Source organism: Amia ocellicauda, chromosome 19 (genome assembly GCF_036373705.1).
Source record: "Amia ocellicauda isolate fAmiCal2 chromosome 19, fAmiCal2.hap1, whole genome shotgun sequence".
In the NCBI taxonomy this organism is placed as follows: domain Eukaryota; kingdom Metazoa; phylum Chordata; class Actinopteri; order Amiiformes; family Amiidae; genus Amia; species Amia ocellicauda.
The window spans coordinates 603,624-624,713 of NC_089868.1; the positions used below are offsets into that span (position 1 = coordinate 603,624).

The 21,090-nt window shown below is 38.3% G+C and overlaps 1 protein-coding gene, 1 long non-coding RNA gene and 8 other non-coding genes across 15 annotated transcripts in view; all 10 read left to right on the forward strand.

The window, feature by feature from the left end:
• osbpl9 (oxysterol binding protein-like 9) overlaps nt 1-5,394 on the forward strand; it is a 103,550-nt gene extending 98,156 nt beyond the window's left edge. For all 6 annotated transcript variants that reach the window (XM_066692576.1, XM_066692578.1, XM_066692577.1 and 3 more), the window contains 4 exons: nt 111-189; nt 1,112-1,203; nt 3,476-3,611; nt 3,705-5,394. In XM_066692576.1, the coding sequence (XP_066548673.1) occupies nt 111-189; nt 1,112-1,203; nt 3,476-3,611; nt 3,705-3,776 (379 nt within the window). In that variant the 3' untranslated portion in view covers nt 3,777-5,394. The remainder of the gene's footprint in view (nt 1-110; nt 190-1,111; nt 1,204-3,475; nt 3,612-3,704) is intronic.
• Nucleotides 5,395-11,559: 6,165 nt separating this feature from the next.
• Nucleotides 11,560-17,633, forward strand: LOC136714329 (uncharacterized). The gene is made up of 12 exons (XR_010805024.1): nt 11,560-11,637; nt 12,845-12,895; nt 13,491-13,531; nt 13,815-13,843; nt 14,248-14,307; nt 14,500-14,528; nt 14,721-14,744; nt 15,856-15,892; nt 16,242-16,294; nt 16,525-16,551; nt 16,735-16,773; nt 17,031-17,633. It is a non-coding gene; the product is annotated as an uncharacterized LOC136714329 (long non-coding RNA).
• LOC136715049 (small nucleolar RNA SNORD74) lies at nt 12,699-12,776 on the forward strand. Its single transcript, XR_010805078.1, has one exon. It is a non-coding gene; the product is annotated as a small nucleolar RNA SNORD74 (small nucleolar RNA).
• Nucleotides 13,344-13,411, forward strand: LOC136715056 (small nucleolar RNA SNORD75). The gene has a single exon (XR_010805085.1). It is a non-coding gene; the product is annotated as a small nucleolar RNA SNORD75 (small nucleolar RNA).
• On the forward strand, nt 14,109-14,186 carry LOC136715055 (small nucleolar RNA SNORD79). Its single transcript, XR_010805084.1, has one exon. It is a non-coding gene; the product is annotated as a small nucleolar RNA SNORD79 (small nucleolar RNA).
• LOC136715051 (small nucleolar RNA snR60/Z15/Z230/Z193/J17) lies at nt 14,342-14,425 on the forward strand. Its single transcript, XR_010805080.1, has one exon. It is a non-coding gene; the product is annotated as a small nucleolar RNA snR60/Z15/Z230/Z193/J17 (small nucleolar RNA).
• Nucleotides 14,568-14,652, forward strand: LOC136715050 (small nucleolar RNA snR60/Z15/Z230/Z193/J17). Its single transcript, XR_010805079.1, has one exon. It is a non-coding gene; the product is annotated as a small nucleolar RNA snR60/Z15/Z230/Z193/J17 (small nucleolar RNA).
• LOC136715054 (small nucleolar RNA SNORD78) lies at nt 16,391-16,455 on the forward strand. The gene has a single exon (XR_010805083.1). It is a non-coding gene; the product is annotated as a small nucleolar RNA SNORD78 (small nucleolar RNA).
• LOC136715048 (small nucleolar RNA SNORD47) lies at nt 16,588-16,662 on the forward strand. Its single transcript, XR_010805077.1, has one exon. It is a non-coding gene; the product is annotated as a small nucleolar RNA SNORD47 (small nucleolar RNA).
• LOC136715044 (small nucleolar RNA SNORD81) lies at nt 16,839-16,914 on the forward strand. Its single transcript, XR_010805074.1, has one exon. It is a non-coding gene; the product is annotated as a small nucleolar RNA SNORD81 (small nucleolar RNA).
• Nucleotides 17,634-21,090: the final 3,457 nt, after the last annotated feature.

The window sequence follows — 21,090 nt, forward strand, 5'->3', positions numbered from 1 at the left end:
ATTCAATAATTTAATAATTTTTGATAGTGTTTTATATTTTTATATGGTTTCATATTTTATGAACAAGCTAGACTAAAATACCTTTAATCTGCGATTTTATAACTTTGCAGTGCCCCTAATGATAAGAAGGCCTTTTGTTCTGTTGAGGGAGAGTGGAATGGGGTGATGTATGCAAAGTGGGCATCAGGGGTAAGTATGGGAAATCTATAATGTTTATAACATTGGAAATGCAGTATTTCCCATTTACATTTGTATTGCTACTCACATCTGTTGCTGCTTACAGAACCCCTAAATGGATATTGTGAAAAAATGTCTTCTCGTGTGCATGTGAAACTATGGTGTGTGCATGAGAAGATATTCATATATACCTTTGTTTCCCACATTGTCCCTTTAGGGGTTCCGTAGCTGTCTAGTTTTCTTGCAATATTAGTTTCAAAGCATCTGTTTTTCACATCACATTGATACAGTAGAGAATTGAATATCAAAACTTAACCACTTACAATGGCTCTCAAAAGTATTCACCCCCCTTTGACTTTTCCACATTTCATTGCGTTACAACATGAAACCAGAATGGATTTAATCAGGAGTTTTTTACACTGATCAAAACAGAAAATAATGTCCATAATGTCAAAGTGAAAAATATAATCTGCAAATTGTTCTAAATTAATTACAAATACAAAACAGAAGTACTTGAATGAATGAGTAATCACCGCTTGGTGATTTCGTAGAGGCAAATATGTGATTAACTTTAATGAATGATATTTCACCATGCTGTAGATTATTTTCACCTATACAACACATGCCATTGAAAGCATTTTGTCTTCATTTATTTTTGTTCCATGACTATATTAACCTTATTGTTAATTTTGTAAATGGATTTGACTTGGTCCTTTGCTACACTTAGTACAGTACAATGTGTACAGTACTCTTAGTGTGATAAAGAGATGTGTGAATAGTTTTCCTGTCTGTCCTAGAGTGGTAGCGGTGAACCAAATAGAACAGATTCAGTATTTCTGAATTTGTACAGGTTTAAAAGTTAATTGTCATTTCAATGATAAAAAAATAACATAAACATGACAGTAGTGTGTAATTATTGTAATTCATTGTTTAGGAGAATACATTGTTTATAGACACTAAGAAGATTGGCATCATCAAGAAGAAAGTGAGGAAGCTGGAGGACCAGTTAGAATATGAGTCTCGAAGGTACATTTATCTGTTTGTTTGTTTGTTGTTTTCGGTTTCTCCTTTTATTTAATGGCAAACAAAAGAAAGAGAAATATCATTAATAGTATCAAGGGTCTCTGTCTCATTCTTGACCAAGAATGAGGCCAAAGACCCTTTCATGTATATGCATGTACCCAGATAACTGGGGCCTTGTGTTTTTCGCAAGTTTTTTTTCCAGTTGTAATTCAACTGCTATGTCCAAGATGCCCCTGCAGCCACTTCAGTTATAGTAACTAAATTCACATCAGAATATTACAATTTGGATAATGAAGAAAAAAAAAAGAATTGTAATGATTATTTAATATTATTTTAGAAGACATTTCAAAATAAGTGCAGTAATATATCCAGTATGAAATACAATAAGCATACATCCTAGAACAATGAGCAAACAAGTGCAGACAAAATCATTAAGGCATAGAAGTTGCAGTCATTGGTAAAAAGTATAAATGGTAACTTAATAAATTGGTGCATTCAAAGAAACTGAGACCTATCCATACAGTGAAATAATTATTAATCTAAAAGCATTTAATTGAGTAAAGAATTGCAAACTTGCAACATTATCCACCTAGAGTTCTGTACACTTATGGGCATAATATTTTGCACAACATGCATCTTTGGTCCACACTCAAAAGTCAACAGACTGACATTTTATCAGAAAACTAAAGTGTCCAAGATCGCTGACAAGAGGCATTTGCTTGTTTCCAAATTGTAAGTTACATTAGACAAAACAGATCATTTGCACTGACTTAATCATTACTCATCGATAGTTCAGGGCATTATGAAATTATAAAAATGTACTTCAAATGTGTTTAGACGTGACTGGATTTGTCTCTGATAATGCCAGTTACAAATTACATTCTTCTAGATTTATTGCCAAAAACATTTAACTTGTAATGCCCTCTTAATAGCCCTTGCCAACAGTATATGAGCAAATCTTTGTCAGAAAGCAGACAAGCTGGTTCCAACTGTTAAAAACGTTTACATTTTGTCCAAGCAGAAATTTTAATTTGAAAGTTCACCTAACAAGCTATCCAACAAGAAGGCTGTAGTTTACCCATAAGGTTGCAACCTCAGCCATGCACAGTATGATGGTGCATTTGGTGTTCTGCTGCTGAATATCATTCCAAATGCATCACTTTTTACACAGGCTTTGTGGAAGAGGAAATGCACATTTCATCAAACACTGATCTGTTAAATTACCGCTAGAAATTGCTTACAAATGTACAAAGATTAAAATATCTGAAGTGAGAGTTAATGGTACAAGAGCTATGCAGCATAGACTCCGCCATAAACAAATTAGGTGTAAAAACTTTCCATGACATTTCTGAAAATAACTGACTAATTTCTTTAACCTGGAACAATGCAAAAAAAAAGAGACAACGTTTTATTCAAACAGCTCATACCTTTCTATTGGCAGTAAGGATATTTGACCCACAACAAGTGTAGATCTGTAAACTCTCACATTATATCTACTCCAGGATTTCATGCTGACTGTAAATCAGAAATGGCCCTACCATTTGTAAAAGAAAACAGCAGTAGAATGACTTTAAATGCATTTTGGATTAAAGTAGAATAATTATTTCCCAATTTAATATGGAAGACTAAAATATATTTCATGAGACTTAATGTGACACTTAATGTGCTGCTTGTAAACATCCTTGCATTATGATGAATGTTATCTATGTAATATATGCACTGAATACAAATATAAATGCAACATGTAAAGTGTTGGTCCCATGTTTGAAATTAAATGAAAGATTCTAGAAATGTTTCATACACACAAAAAGCTTATTTCTCTCAAATGTTGTCCACAAATTTGTTTACATCTCTGTTAGTGAGCATTTCTCCTTTACCAAGATAATCCATCCACCTAACAGGTGTGGCACATCAAGAAGCTGATTAAACAGCATGATCATTACACAGGTGCATCTTGTGCTGAGACAATACAAATGTTGAATTTTAACATACAGAAATAATTTATTTTCAATTGACTGATTTCCTTATATGAACTGTAACTCTGTAAAATCTTTGAAATTGTTGCATTCATCATGAATTGTAAAGTAAGGAAGGGGAAAAATATGGCAAATAGAACTTTCCACCTAAAAAGAAAACACAGTATCAATGAGTGCCTTTGAGAAACACTAAACACACAGACATAAAGAGAAGTAACATACACCAATTTGTATTTAACTGAAAATAACTGCAGCATACGGTAACGTGCAGCCCTTTCAATGGTTTGTTCCTCTTACAGACTCTGGAAAGACGTGACTGTGAATTTAAAACTGAAGGACATTGATGCTGCAACAGATGGGAAGCACAGGCTGGAGGAGAAGCAGAGAGCAGAGGCACGGGAGAGGAAAGAGAATGAGAAGCAGTGGGAGACGCGGGTAAGGAGAGTGTCTGCAGGAAGATGCTGCTTTCATTAGCAACAGGGTTTGAGTGCCACAGCAATGATGTCTGTTACTCTGTTTCATTTGCAGCTCTTCCACGAGGATGGAGAGTGCTGGGTTTATGATGAACCTCTACTAAAACGCATTGCTAACAGACACTAAGGAGAAGGGGAGAGTTGTGGAGAGAGAAACAGTAAGAGGCTGTAAAGATACAATCTCAACTCGTCAGTTCTTCAGAAAGAACTATCAAACCACTTCTCATCGAAAAAGCCTTTGAATGATTGAATATGTACTCAGCTTTGCATTTTCAAAAATTAAAATAAAATAAAATTTAACAAAAAAACTCTTAAAACCTGTGTTCCTCACCACAGCCACCGCTACTGTTCCCCCTCCCCCCTCACCCAAAGGCACACAATAATCTTGCAAGAAACCCAAAATGCATAATTATTTTCCAAGAGAGGGGGGACTTACAGGGGGGGTAGGTCTGGATCAAACGAACTTTGAAAACATGCAGCAGTCTTTATCTCAGGGAAACTGATGACTTGGGGAAAGGCTGAAAAACCACAAGAGTTCAGAAGCCTTGTTGGTGCAACAGAGGACAGAGCTCGGGAGGACCCGTTTACAGCTAACTGCAGCTGTATATACAATATAAACTTTTTTTGCACGAATGCTATTTGATCTTAACTATATATATATATATATATATATATATATATATATATATATATATATATATATATATATTTGTTTATTATTATTATTATTTCTTTTTTTTTTTCTTTTTGGTGGTTCTTCCTGGCAATAGTAGCTCCCTGGGAATGTGACTGAACATCTCTGCCAGGTAAAATCAGTTCATCTTTCACCCCTTCCATGAAATTAACAGTTTATGCAGTGCTCACCTACATTACAGAGAGAAATCAAATACCAAATTGCCATTCGTAGGAAAGACACTGTACTCAGCTTCATATGATCTTTAGATAATAAAAATCATCCCCTGAAACGGGCTAGTGTGTGGGCAGATACGAGATTACCTGTTGGTTAAAATAAATGGTTGATGTACAGACTTCAATTAAGCTGCCATTATTCCTTACTTACAGAGTCCAGATTGTGTAGTCAATTAAACAGTAGCATTATCTTCTGGTTGTTGCTAGTCAATCAGTAATGCTCCCTGTACCAACTCAAGTCTGAAAATATTTTTTGAATATATTTCTGAATATAAGTTGGTCAGCCCCAAGCCTTTCTTGATAAAAACAAAATTATAACAATATAAGAGAAATAACCTCCAAGTCAAATCAAATACCTGACTTTCCTGTCTAAATCTTCATGGGTCTCTGGTACAACCATCTTCTTATAATCTAATTAAATAGCAAAGTACCTGATTGTGCCAAAGTCCAGCAGTGGAATAGACTGGAAGGTGTAGTGTGTGACGTCCCCTGATCTGACTTGTTTCCATTGAATGCCTGTTCCTTACTATGATAAACAGCACCTTAAATACCTTCTTCCGGACCTGTATTGACAGCAAAACTGATTTTCTCTTTATTTACAATTTTAAGTATATAATGTTACTTAATAATCGAATTGGCAGAGATTATGATCTCAAAAAGCCATGATGCTTTCATTTTTCATGTATTTTGTAAATGAATATCAAACTGAGGCCTTGCCATTCATTTCAGTGTCTCACACTCTATTTTTTATTTTACATTACTTTGAATCATAACCATTGATTGTACTGGATTCTCATGTTTATCGATGCAGAATATTAAAATCTTCATGAATTTAACTTTTTTGTTTTGTGAGATTTCATGGGTCCACATATTAAAAGCATTATAAATCACATATGAGAAACCAGCCAATGACAGAGCAGCATTTCCTGAAAATTCCTATACGTCTTATTGTGTATATAAATGTCATCCCGTGCAGATAACTATCACTATTCAAAAACAATAAAGCTTTATTTATTTTTATAAGGTATGGTTCGAGATTGTTTTCCTTTTGTAGAAGATTAAATGTAAATACAGTTAATCTATGAAAGTTAAAACTTTGCTGTTCTTACTAATGACACTGGCCGTGAATATGTCACACAAACAGAATTACAGACCAAAAATCACGAGGGTGGTCTTAAAGGCCACTCCAATGTCACTGATATATGAATGTACTCACAGACAGATTTCAGAAATTGTCCCGTAAAAAGCTTCAAGTTATAAGTTTCTAATATTCACCCAGAACAGTCGAGGCTTTTTCCCCCCCCAACTTCCAGGAAAAACCATCGGATGACATCTGGTACGGGAAGCATCCCCTTGGTGAACGTTTTATTTGCAATTTGAGTAAAACAATCTCAGTAGAAGCTGCTCTCTCTACAACATTCACCAATCACTGTGTTTGTGCCACTTGTTGCCAAGTTTTAAGTGATGCTGGAGTTGAAGACAGGCACATTATTTCAGTTTCTGGACACAAAAGCGAACACAGTCTCAAAAGCATTATGCAACAAATCTAAATGAAGTACAAAAACAGGAGTTAAATAATTTTCTTCATGCAAGTCTTCAGAAAAAAGCTCTCCCTGCTGTGACAGCAATACCTAGTCATTACTACACCAAACTGGAGCAACTGTTTGAACTCTTCATTTCCCAATTACCTTTACAGGATGTACGTTTGTTTTTAATAAATAGTTTTACTTCAGCTATGGTGTAGGTTAGTTACAGTGGATCCTGGACCAAAACATCTTTAAACATTTCCAAACTCCAGGTTGCCCTTGAACTCTACTGCTCTCTACTGTGCACATTCTCCACCTCCCTCACCTCAGCCAAGAAGTTTTACTTCCAATCACTCTTTGAATCCTCTGTCAACAACCCCCGCAAACTCTACTCCACCTTCTCCTCACTCTTCGCCCCCCCTCCTCCTCCACCTCCCTCATCTCTCACTGCAGATGATTTTGACTCCTTCTTCTTCTCCAAGATCAAAGACATCCGCAAGCACTTCAGCAGTCCCCCCTCCTCTCACGCCATGCCCAAGTCTCCCACCTACCAAGCTTCCTTTTCTTCATTCTCTCCTCTCTCGGACTCTGAACTTTAATCTCTCCCCCTAGGTTACAAACCTACAACGTGTTCCTTGGCCCTCTCCCCACTCGCCTCCTGCAAGCGACTGCTCCTGATCTTCTCCCCTTCATCTCCTCCCTCCTCAACTCCTCACTCCTCTCTGGCCATTTCCCCTCTGCATTTAAACAAACTGCTGTCATGCCACTCCTCAAGAAACCTACCCTTGACCCCACCTCCAATCAGAACTACCGCCCTGTCTCCCTACTCCCCTTCCTCTCAAAGACCCTCGAGCATGCGGTCCACTGTCACCTCTCTGACTTTCTGTCCCATCACTCATTCCTGGATCCTGTGCAATCTGGCTTCCACACAGCTCACTCCACTGAGACAGCTCTCCTGGCAGTCACTGACTCCCTCAGCTGTGCTCGGGCGGCCTCTGAAACAGCTCTAGCCTGGTTCTCCTCCTACCTCAACGACTGGACCTATCAAGTGACATGACGAGACTCCTCATCCACCCCCCAACCTCTCCTCGCAGGCGTACCCCAAGGCTCCGTCCTGGGCCCGCTCCTGTTCTCTCTCTACACTCACTCCCTGGCCCCCTCATCGCATCCCATGGTTTTTCCTACCATTTTTACACAGATGATGCCCAGATCTTCCGGTCTTTTCCTTCATCTGACCCTCTCATCCCCTCTCGCATCTCTTCCTGTTTGTCTGCTATCTCCGCCTGGATGCACTCACATCACCTCAAGCTCAACCTCTCCAAATCAGATCTCCTCTTTTTTTCCCCTCTTCCTCACCTTCTGCTGATCTCTCCATCTCGATCTATGACACTCTCTCCCTCTTCCTCTGCTAAGAACCTAGGAGTCACCCTCTATCCTGCGCTCTCCTACACTCAGCACATCACCACGCTGACACACACCTGCAGATTCTTCCTGAGCAACATACGCCGAATCCGACCCTTCCTCACTAACTACACCAGCTGCTCGTCCAGTCACTGGTCCTCTCCTGCCTGGACTACTGCAACTCCCTCCTGGCCGGCCTGCCTGCAACTACTACACGCCCGCTGCAGCTTCTCCAGAACTCTGTGGCTCGCCTGGTATTCTCTCTGCCCTGATTCGCACGCTACTCCACTGCTCCGCTCCCTGCAAGAACGAAACTGAACGGCAGCCATTGTTCCGTCGCATGGCCAATTTCAAAGGAACACAAACAAACTCGATCATTACTCCGGCTGTGAGTAACATGCAGTCAAGGTTGGTCATATTTTGCTTGTGTGATTTGTCGGATCCAACAATATATAGTTTATAGGGGTTTGACAGGGGAAAGCGGAGAAATCGTTGAAAAAGCGTACTTTTTTCTGAATATTTAAATAGCAACTGCCGTCTCTCAATTCAGAAACTATGTACTCGTTTTTCAACGCACAGTTTCCAATGAAACTTCCATTTCTATTTATTGTCTGTGTTGAAAAACGCAGAGGTTGTTTTCTCTGGGTTTCTTTATTTTTCTTATTCTTTTCCTTTTGGACCAGGGGCGATTCTAGGATTTTACCCTTAGGGGGGCTCAGCCCCTAATGAGAATGTGAGATGTTACATTCCGCAACACAAAAATACCACAATTTCAGCGATATTTGCCTTGACCACCTGCTAACATTCTCACCTGGTTCCTGCTCTCTCTCTCCATCTGTGGCCTCTCCATCCCTCTCTGTCACCTGCTTCCCTGATCTAACACATCCGATTTAGCTGGATTGTGATTTTAACTCTGAAATATCAATACAATTGATTCATTGATTGTACAAAAACAATGTCATATTTATTACAAAGTTATTTATGATGTATTGATGTGGATAATAAGTTAATGAGGAGGATCTATATTTTTGGGAGGATTAATTTTTTAGTAGGGCTACCCCACCTGCCCATATGAATACCCTTACCTGGTAATCGGTAGTTGAGAAGCAGAGGTTCATTCTAGGTTAAAAGTACAATACTTCAATATTATAATGAGTGCATGCTTGAACCTCCTGTATGTAAACTGATTATTGCCTGTCTTTCCTTAAAAGCTGAGGACCAGCAGTGCTTGCTTTTATAGGACCATTGCCAATGTTTTGCTTACATCATTGGTGTATGGTGTTCCTATGGTTAGTATTTTCTGCATTCATTTTCAGTCATAATTAAGTTGCATATACGTCAAAACAATTTAAAGAGAAAGAATGGGAAGATTACTTAAACCCTTTTTATCATCAATTTCTCTGGGTAACCCCATTTATTTAGTATTTAGCCTGGGACAAAGTTCTATATATTATTTTTATTTTGTTTCATTTCTGTTTCATCTGTATAAATGGGAACTGAATTCCTACCCATAACCTGTATAGCTTGTATACACTTGTGTACATTGGAATTTGTAAATTGCATTATGCCTTGAACTGCACTGAATTATTGCACTTTGTTTTGCTCTTATATGTTGTAAGTTGCCCTGGACAAAGGGTGTCTGCTAATAAATAAATAAATTAATTAATTAATAAATAATAATAACAAAGACTCAAAATTCAGTGAAAATTTATGTGTCGGGGGAACCAATGTGCAATGAGTCTGTGAACACAACTGTACCACAATTATATGTAAGAAACATACATTTCTGAAAGAAAGCACCACATGCTGGTATTGAACATAATACCTGACATTTTAGTATTGAGAGGTAGAAATCTTGAAATTGTCACTTAAAAATAGTATGGCACTAAATACACATTCAAATTAACAAAATAATGAAATGCTTACTTCAAATAAATATTAATCTTCAAACCATGAACATCAACACTTGAAATATTTGCATATTATTATAATAATTATTATTATTTATTTGTTTATTTCTTAGCATAGTTCAATTCTTATCACTGAACTGGAAAAACAGCATATAATTAAGAACAGTTTGGCACCAGATGAACAGTAAAGTATAAATAACCGTGAATTATTATAAAACATTGTTTGAATAAATTAGCAAGTAAAAGATAATTATGATTAGCTTTTTACTAACGTTAGAATGGTGCATTTAGTAAAAAGCTTGCACCTGGAGTCCAACCTGCCTCTATTAACATTTACCAAGCTGGTCTCCAATCACAACAATTCTATTGTTAACTATACACTCCCTGTAGCTGGTATTTTCAGGGCTTTGCCAATGTGCATTTTGAGGGAGTTTCATACCTCCTGAAGAAGAACAGTGTCTATTGGTTTTCATTTCACCTCAGTTATCACTTATTTACCTGAACAATCTGCAAATAATACAAATTGTTAGTAAGGGTTTGGTTAAGAGCTCATTTGGAATGAAAACCAGCTAACCAAGTAATATCGCTGCATCAGTGCCAATGAACACAGAAAATTTTAATTTTGGCAACACAGATTTGTAGACTCTTGAGTGATGTTTGCAAAAAAATATTTAAAAAGTTCTAAAAGCAAAATAGTAAAAATGCACTTGATATGCATTCCAGAGGACGACCTATGAAATGTGAATATAACTGTGCAACAATCAGAAAACCTTAGATACCATGTGTTCAGGCTACTATGTTTCTACATTTCTACATCTTTTTTGTCAGAACCAAAATATAATTAAATGCAGCCTTGAACAACATTGCCATAACAGAATGTGTTATCTAGGACCAGGCTACACCAGGACCTGGGTTGGGAACAACTGGTTTAGATGATTTTTTAACTCTTGTTATGTTTCTTTTGTCCTGCCCAAGACAGGCTTGTACGAAGCATTCTGCACAGGGAGCTCTGGCATGCAGGAGAATGCACTCACCGCCCCAACCTCTAGCACTTCATATGCCCCATGCTGCTGGTTCTGTTGCCTAGCTCTGTATAGACAGAAGCCTATTCCAAGGACTGTAGATGAACTATTTATAATGAATTGTTTTATTTTTTTTAGCTTCTGGTTAACTTTTGTGTTTTATAATAAAATATCTCAATCTCATGGGTGTGTATGTTTTTGCTTACAGTTGTATTGGATTCAGTTAGAAATGCTGTTAATTCCACTGTGTGATTTGTAATCCAATAGATTAAAAATAAAGTATATTATTTTAAATTGGTTCGTAAGTTTGAAGTTTGAACTTGTTATTTATTTACTTTGCATTCCAGACAACATAGAAGTCACCCAGAACCAGGATCCACTTCCTTCTATTTGTTAAAGTCCTCTCCGGTGGACAGATCTAACCATACTAAACCCAGATAATGACAATGCCTGGCACAGAAGGGGTTTCCCATCACTGTAATAACATCTGGATTCAAAGATAATTTTGGCCCATCCCCTAACCACTGTTTACAGTTCAGAAGTGTTTTCAGCTCTTAAAAAAGGTTAGACATTGACAGGGGGACTGTACAAACCTGGGTTTATAGATCTCAACTCCTATTCTAATTACGGTTAAATGTTTCAATTAATGAATTCCCTGCTAACACACAACGTTGCCACAACTTTGTAACTAGGTCAATCACGTTATATTACAATGTTGTAATATAACAATGTTGGATATACATTTTTATATACATATACATTGTTACAACAATCTGTGGCAAAGTTGTGTGTTAGCAGGGTTAGCACAGAGCCAGCGTAAAACGGAATGGGTGTGTTTGATAAGGTTTATTATCATACTGATTATTAATAATAGTATAATTATATGTAATAATAATGGAAGAAGAGTTTAATGAAAAAGCTAAAATAGTATGTACCTATATTTGATATATTACGGTACGAAACATTTCTGACCACGTGTTTCCATAGACTAATTTTGTGGTGTATTTTTATAGTATTTATACATATGTGACACATTTATATTTGTTAAATATTACATGTTTTTATTGATGAACAACATTTGATGTTTAAATGTAAACATTATTAATAGTAGCCTATTCCTTATGCTCCGCCTGTATTTCCCATGAGTCAATGGGGCACGCCGCCTTATAAATCACGGAGCCATTGAAGACTCGCTCTCATTTGGCTGATTTCGGCACAGAGTAAGTATGGATATGTGTTATTACAATCATTGCGGTAGGAGATGATTTTATTGTAGTATTTCCCCTCCACTCGTCGTTTCAGATTTTGCTTTACCGTTTGCGATATGAATGTGTACGTGTTTGCCGTGCTTTACCTCCTAATGGCGGGCCTGGGAGTTCTGCCCACGTGTTCTTCCTGCGGCCTGCATTCTGTTCGTGTGCAGGATCCGGCGAAAACGTCATACCTAACCGTCTGTTGAACTTGATTTAACCGTATTTTATCAAGTTTTAAAATTGGTCTTATTTACATGTAGCCTGATTGTTTTTGTATTAGCTTTAGCTACGTTTAAACGCAGTGTTACTAGAGCTTTTCTCTTTAAGCAAGGCCGAGGAGTAGTTGCTTTACGCAGTGTGCCTGTGCGCTTGCGCGGGGCTCAGTGCGGGACTGCGGCGCAGGCGTCCCAGCCGGGTGATGGAGATCCCGGGCGCAGTGAACACGGCCAGTCGCCAACCAACATCTTGCTGAAACCTAGTGATCGCAGTGTAGATGGTTAGACTGGATTCCCGTTTAGTAAAGGGATCAACTTCTCCCTGAACATTTCCTAACAGGAACCGGGAGTACAAGCGTCCTTTTCCTGTAGATGTCCAACAATTTAATCATTCCAGGATAAAGTAACTTTGGGAATCCCAAATAGTACCATCTTGAGTCGCATGACTATATCGCGGAGCACATTGTTGAAATATAAATCTACCCTTTTAAATGACTTGCAGAAATCAATCCCTTGAACCTATGTAGCTTATTTTCTCATCCCTCTCGCCTGAACTTCATGTACTTTTAGTTCAGTTAAAGTACGGACCACTAAATGTCTTTCCTTAACGCAATTGAACACAAGAGGAATGTATTGTATTCTTACGCCTTTGTAGCATTAAGCTTTTAACTAGCCAGTGGATTTTTATTTTAATAAGCGTAACTAATTTGTAATGTGCGCAGGCGTGAAGGTGTCCTCTTGCCATGTTTCTCGTGAATATAGATGTGTGCCACGTGTTTAAAAAATAATAATAAAATCTACATGAAGCCACGTATGCACATGATGAAAATGTATGTTGGTAGGGACATCTGAGTTAACTTGATGAAATGCCAACCACTCTGACTTGTGCATGGGCTCGGGTTGCTTTGCCTTTAGTGCTTACTGAATTGAAGATTGATGTACTGTTTTGCTTTTCCAAGGGAAGCTGTGTGGACCTTGAATAAAACTGAAGATGGCATCCAAATATCAAGGTAAACGTGTTTTAAATCTGCTTGCATTCATTTGGCAGATAACTGTTGGCCTTAAATGCTTAATGGATCAAGTATCACTTCAATTCTTTATTGGGTCAATGAATGCTTGGAGCCAGGACGTTAAGGGTTGAGGACTGTCTTGCTGGGACTTGCATTTAAGTTGTGCTGCAACCCTGGCTCTGGAATTGTCACTAAATGAAGGTTACCGGGTGCAGCTATGAAGTGCTTCAGGGATGTAAACCCCTTCCTCTGAAGATGCATCATTCTGCTTAATGGCAAGTGACTTGGACTGATCTGAAATGCACATACCATTCTGTGCAGCTTTTCTAAATCTAAACTTTAGAGCATTTAGTGGACAACTTGTGAGGTTGCAGGTGTGGCCCTTACTACCCCTTGTGGGTTGAAATCCTGAGTGCACCACCACTGTTGAAGGGATTATGGTTTGAAAAGCCTGGGATGAATTGTTTTTAAGAGTAGTGGACAGAAATGCTTTCTGAGAACATGAAAACTGAGGCTTTTCTTTTCATATAGCTGTGTATATATCTGTATTTGTAAATTGCTAATTTTTTTTTAATTTTTTTTCCCCTTAATGTAGGTCCTAAATGGTGCAGTTTTGGATTTGGAACCTAAAATTAGGTATGTTTGAGTTGTAAGTATAGTTTATTTAGAGGGGCATTGATGCATGCGACGGTCAAACTGAACTGTGTGGGTTTGAATTAGATTGAGTGACTTATCCTGTAATATTTGCCCTGTCCTGTGAACAGTTGTGCCACTGTGATGACCTTTATTTGCTACTCTTGACCCACAAGGATGACGAGACTTGCATCCACCATTTGCAAGAAATCTGAGGCACTTAACTAATGTATTGACCTTGTTTACTGTAGCTTTTAAATCTAATGTGTTTTTCTTCTCTTTGTAGATGAAGAATCTGAAGACTTGTGACCAATGGTAAATACTTGGGATAACTTAATGTATATCTACTGTACTGTGCCCTGTAGTGAATTGGTTTGGAGGTAGGTTTGGCTGGCTTGGTTGCTGATCTACATACACCTTGGTGTAAGGAGTAAATTTGATCTAGTAAACCTCCATAATTCCTTAGGCAGAGATTGAAAGGCATGTGAGGAACCTCAAATGTGTTATTCTTGGCAACCAAACTTAAAAAGGTGACCACTCCAGTAATGTTGTTCCACATGGAAAGATTAAATGAGCCTTGTACTGTTCATGATGATTGTTAAAAACATTGGGAATCTCTCTGAAAAAGACTGAAAGAACTCTTGTAACTGAAACAGTACATGTCTTTTTATAGTGGTATTAAACCATTCAGAATCTTTGCTAACTAAATTATTCTACAGGTCTGCTTTACCTTTTGAGGAGAAGGAAGAACTGCTGGCTAAATGGCAGGCTTTACATGGGTAAGTTCTTCAAATTTACTAGGTAGAATTTGTCCTGGTACAATGATGATCCCATAGTTCAACCGATACCCTGTGACGAACAAAGTGCATTGTCTTTCGCTCCTAACTGATGTATCAATGTCACTTCATATGCACTTGACTTGTCTTGGGAGTATTTCTAATTTGACTTTCCCAATTTCTCTTGCTGTATAGGCAGAAGCTTCTTGATGGTTAATTCAATGGTAAGAGTCCTACTGATTTAAATTATTCATTTCCATGCTTTGATACAATGATGATCCCATAGTTCAGCAGATAAACCGTGAAGAACAAACTGCATTTGTCTTTCGCTCCTATCTGATGTATTAAACAACCTGACATTTCAGAAGTTATTTTGCTGGGTAGTGTTCTGAATTCTCTCATTGCTTTGTTTGCAGGTGTACAGCGCTGAACCAAAGCTGGTATGTTATTTCACTCTTGCAAGGATTTGAGTAATCTCTGGAATGATGAATTTTGAACCAGGTCTCTGATCATGTTGATGACTTCTGTATTATTCTGAACCAGAGATCTAAAGACTACAAATGAGTGCCTCTTACACTAGGGTTGTAAATTACTTTTGAAGTACACTATACTGAATTATTAAATAGGTATTGCCTTGGAATGTACACTTCCTAATCACAGCTATGCAAGATGTCTTCGCAAACTTGCTTTACATATGGATGTAGTATATACTGTGCTTAACCCTTTGCAGTCTTTTTTTTTTTTTTTTTTTTTTTTTTTTTTTTGCTGCAGGCCCAGGAGATATTGGAATGTATGAGAAGTAACGGCCCATCAACTCTTGTATATAAAATTTGGCTGGGAGGAAAACCGTCCTGGGCCCCATTCCTCCTACCTGATTTAACTCATTCGGGCTAATCGGTCGGTTAAATTGCCATAGGAGATAATTTACTCGGCTGGACTTTAAACTTTGCTTTGAGGAACGGAAAAAACCCTTCAGGCAAGCATATTGCTACTATGTGTGTTAGCTGGGAACATGTGTAATGAGGTGCATTTACATGATCCATCTCCATACTAAACTCGTCAAAGTAACGTTCACAAGTTCAGTGTTGGCAAATCGGCTAGTTACATGTCGTCGTATGCATCCCGACTTCATTAACTTTCTTACCCAAGGGAATTAAAAACAATTTTTTTTTGTCTTGTAATATAGAATTACAATAAAGATGCACATTTATATATAAAAGTCAAGTTATGTACATCACTGGCAACTGACATTTGAACTATACAGAGTAAATCTGTCATTTGATCGAACATGAGGAAGATTATCTTGTTTTGCTTACAAAAATGAAGGTGATTGACAAGCATTTTCTGCAAAGAGATTGCGTACAAAATGATTGACCGCTACTCCTCCCACATTCCAGTGTCTCCTGGTCTGCATCAATACCCTACTTTTGTTTTTGCACCCGTCAGGCTGCTCAGGTCCAGTGTAATTTTGTGGTAAAAACTTTTTTAAATGTCGGATAGTCTGATATATAGGACCTCAAAAGGTTAATCTACCTTTTTGTTGACTTGCAGGGCACTGAGTGGGGGATGTTTCATTGTGTACATTGCTGTAAGTATATATGGCTTGGAGAACTCTAATTTCCTTTTATATACCTCTAGCAGGCTTGCAAATGTCTCACTCCATTTCTCCATTGGTTGGCAAGGCTATACAAGGACTATATGTAGCTGGAATAATTAATACAAAATGCATAATTGTTTCAACTAAATTAATCTGTGGAGTCAAATTTGTGATGCCTGTTTTGATTTGTTATGGTTTTCCTCTGACCTGTATGATGAATAACTTGACTGACTTTACCATGAAGTCTGTATATTAGCTCTAACTGAACTGGTCCATTGTGAACATGTTTTTTTTTCCCCCACTGGTTAGTAGAGTATGTTCATGGTCTTAATCTTTGCAGGATTTTGAAGATTCAGACTGCACCCTTGTACTCCACTGCTTGGTGGAGCCAAGGTAGGTACTTTGCCTTTTTGATTTACTCTGCAATACTCTTAACTGGCAGCTAATGTAAAACCTTACTCCATTTCATACATCCTTAGTAGCTGGGTTCAGTAATGATGGTATCAAATGTCTGACCTGAAGAATACATGTGGTAGTCCTTATAAACTGAAGAACCCACAAGACACTGATCCTGACAATCAGGAATTTCTTGTTTTTAACTATTTTATTGCTTCTCCTTTTAGATCAGTTGAAATGGTGACTTCAAACTGGTAAGAGATCTTGCAGTTCAAATGTATTTAATATCAAACCTATGATGAACAGATTCTGCCAAATGAAGTCTGTGATTATACTCCATACCGTTCCATTTCTATTCTGAGGTTAACTTGGCACTGCCAGATTGGATTGGTGATCTCTCCCTGGCTTTATTAACTTTTGTGTTTCTCCTTCTGCAGGCTCTTACTTTTGCCATGAAGTGATCTAAAGGATATGAGGTATAGTGGGATTTTATTTCCAAATGTGTATGCAATAGTAAATTGTGAATTCCAGGATTTTGTGGGGGATGAAATGATGATCTTTATTCTTGAACTCTCTCCCTGATCTCATGATGATAGTCAGAATTCTGAGTTCATCCCCAAGCTTAGCTGAGCAACCAGTCTGTGAAGGTTCTAGTTCTGTAAATCCTGATGTCCGAGCTGGGCTGCAGAAAACCCATTTTCATGCTTGCCTAAACAGAGGTCCTGTTTTCCAGAATGGTCTGCAGCAGCAAGACTGCATGATTGACATCTGGGGGCATGGAGGAGACCCTTCTCTGCAGTAGCTGCCCTTTTCCCTGAAGCTCTATGTGGAATTGGCATCTGGGGATTGAAAACTGTCCCTTTCCAATGTTGACAATTTTTTAAACTAATATACTGTCAGACTGTGAATGTTGACTTGTAGATTTGGCATTCTGCTGCAACCTACACTTGTCCCCACCTAGTGTTCAGCTTTAATATTGCTCTCCTAGAATGGGTGGTCCATTATTGGGCCGTTAACAACATGACAGATTTAACCTGATCTTGATTTTATAACTATTTGTACCCTGTTAATTCTGTGAACCATTCATTCACATTTTCACCTTTTCCCCATGGGGAGGGGGATGCAAGTTCATTTTTAAACCCCTCCTCTCCAACCTCATAGTTGTGAGGAACTGTTTTGCCATAGCTGAGAAGTCTGGCTATTCAAATCCTGCCTTTGACTCCTAAATATCAAATTGAATAATTGAGGACTTCTTTGTTTTCAATACTTGTGAATGTGGAATGATTTATAATTTTGTATCTAAATGACAATAAATACATTTTGAATATCTGTGAAATTTACTTTCTTCCCCAATGTTTTTCCATTGTATTTGTGTATTTAATGAATCCTGTACTGCTGTGCATTTATAGTCACAGTGCACAGACCATAACCTTGTGGAGGGGGGGGATGAAGCTACAGTCCTACTTGCCACACCTTTGGGTATTGTATAAAATATAATTTTACTTATAATAAGCTGTATGGTGACTTTATGCATGTTGACTTTAATTTGTATTTTATTCAATACTGCAAATAGGCAATCGATATGAAACCCAGTAACATTAAAAAAGACCGCTATACTGAAAGTAGTAAATACTAGAGACACTGGAACACTGTAACCTAATAGTTGGGTTAACTAGTAAAAGACTGCCTTCCACAGTTTGTGCCAACATTACATATTTTTCTGTATATAATAATGGGTCAATTGCAATTAACTCAGTACAGAGCTGTGTACTAACCACGGGATCATCTCCAGTTAGTGCGCTGCGTTCAGTTCATTGCAATTGACACATTAAACCTAATAAAGTATGTGTAATCATTTTGTAATAAAGTTGTGAACTCTTCTATCCAGTGACGTCCTTAGACCTGGGCTTTTGATCCAATTCCAAAAATCTATTTGTACTCCGATTTATGTACCATAACGCCCCCCACTCTCCCATCAGGGGACGATCCTGAAAGCTGAAGTCTAGCGCCGCCCTGCTTACATCCCACAAGGACGTCACTGCGTTTGTTCGTTTTTTAGAAAATTGGAGACCTGAAATGCGCAATTGTGACTCGTAGTGAAGTTGAACAATTTAAATCTATCTCCCATCAACCGACATTATGCTGGGAAACTGGACACAGTCCGTGGTGCTTGTCAATCACAGATGTATTTCGCTGTTGTGACGCCCCAACTCATCAGGACCAGAACAGCTCCCTCCGTGTCTGAGCGCCTCCATTCCCGAGCGGAGAGCTCCGACCTCAAACGTATTTAGTGCCCTCTAAATACGTCAAGTAAAATCAAATGTTTTAATTTAGATAAAAATAATTCAGATTTTTCTTGATTGCTCGCGCACATTTGTCCGAACAGAATTCACTTTTTCAAAACAATTAACACACAGCCCCAAACTGAAACACATTGGCCAAACGCAGAATGCACGAAGACTCTCAAAACATTAAATGCATGACCCAAAATCAACTACCTCCATCAAAACATACAACTTGTGAGCAAATGGAAAGATATTTCAATTATTCATTACATAATAGCCCAAAAAATTCTAACTACAACTTTCAATATCCCCTAACATGGTTAACCTACTTTGACTTGTCTGTCATTTGTTTAACCTATAATTATAGTATGTACCATTGTTGTAATTGATGCAACTGATGAATACTTATCTAACACAACAACTTTGTTAAATAAATTACTGTTAAAGTACATGATTAGAAGCCGTATTTAAATGGCATCATAACAGCAGACCTGTCAACTCTCACGCATCTCGTGTCAGACTCTTGTATTATTGTCCCGACATTATCACAACTGTTTGTCACAGTTTCAAATGAACTATAAAGGCTGTGACTATTCGTTTTATAAAGGAATAATTTGCAATTACTGCTGTAATTGACCGACCAATATGTTTTTCTCTTTCATTCAATTGCCAGTTTAGCAATGTGAGCTGCAATGAAAATGCCTTAACATTAGCGTCCTTGTGGCAGTTTTCCGGTCACAACAGCTAAATGCAAAATGTATAAGACCTATCTAGCTAGCTAACTGATACAATCTACGATTGGCTTTTCCTCTCAAAACCACACTCAGGCTGCCGCTCTGCGTTCAGAAACAGAACTGCGTTCGAGATCCAGCGAATACAGGATCAGAGGCGATTTGGGGGCCACCCCTCAGCCCGGGGCCCCAGGCAATTGCCTAGGATGCCTACCCCCTTGCGATGCCCCTGTACAGAATAAATAGCAATAGCCGGCTGCGTGTGTATTCATGTGTTTGTTGCTCCTCTTTCCTTTTCTGTCATATTATAATTCTGAAACACTTTGATCCAGGTAATTAAAAAGTCAGTAATTATGACTATGACAAGTAACTAAAAGTCATTATTTTTCCACATCCTTAACCACCTTACTTCTGTTTCATTGCTCTCCATGAAATATGTCCTCCTGGACCAAAGACTGTCCAAATGCCATATATTTTCAAAAAACACTGAAACATATTGGGGTTTGCCAAATCAACTAACATACCAATGAATTCATATTTTGAAACATATCGACCAATACACTAGGAGAAATTAAAAGAAGATGAGTTCCCATACACTTGTTGGCTACCCCCCCGAAGTGGCTGGTAAAATTGACAGATTTACCCACCACTGGCTAAATCTACCTGCATTTGGCGGATAGCGGGTGTTAATGTTATTCCCCGTTTACAACCCATTTTCCCAAGTTTGAATGTTTTGCAAAACATCGCACCCCATACAAATCGCTGGATGGTTTCAGCCAGCCATGATATTTCTCGTCCTCCAACGACTTGAACTTGCATTTACCCATGGCTGAGCCTGTACTCACACTGTTTTGTGTCACTGTGTGTAGTACACTGAACATGGAAAAAATAAGGAAATCCAGAGAGTTGTCTGAGGAGTTTAGAAAGAAGGTAATAGCCAAACATGGTCCTATAAAGACCATCTCTAAAGAGCTTGATGTTCCTGTGAGCACTGTTGCCAATATTATTAAGTAGTTTAAGGCCCATGGGACTCTAACCAACATCTCTGGTCTTGGCCACAAGAGGAAAATTGAACCAAGAATGAAGAGAAGGATTGTAATGGTGGAGAATGAACCAAGGAAAACCTCAAAACAGATCCAAGCCGACGTTCAAGCTCAAGGAGTAACAGTTTCAAGTCGCACCATCCGTCGCTGTCTGAATGAAATTGGGCTTCATGATGGAAGACCTCTCTCTAAGAGAGAAACAAAAAAGTGTGACTGTCCTCCTGGGAGAATGTCCTTTGGACAGACAAAACAAAAGTAGAGCTTTTTGATAAATCACAACAACTCCATATTTACAGGAAAAAAAAATGAAGCTTTCAAAGAAGAGGACACCATCCCTACCATGAAACACAGAGGAGGCTCATAGATGTTTTGGGGTTGCTTTGCTGCCCCTGGCACTGGGTGAAATCAAAAGACTATCAAGGCATTTTGGAGCAAAATGTACAGCCCAGTTTCAGAAAGCTGTGTCTCAGTCGCAGGTCATCAATCCTCCAGCATGATAATCAACCGAAACATACCACAAAAAGCACCCAAGAATGGATGAGAAGAAAACATTGGACCGTTCCGAAGTGGTCTTCTATGATTCCAGATCTAAATCCCATTGAACATCTGTGGAAAGAGCTGTAACTCACAGTTGGAAAAAGGCACCCATCAAACCTGAGAGAACTGGAGCAGTCTGCACAAGAACAGTGGGCCAAACTACCAGTTGAGAAGTGTAAAAATCTCATTCAGAGCTT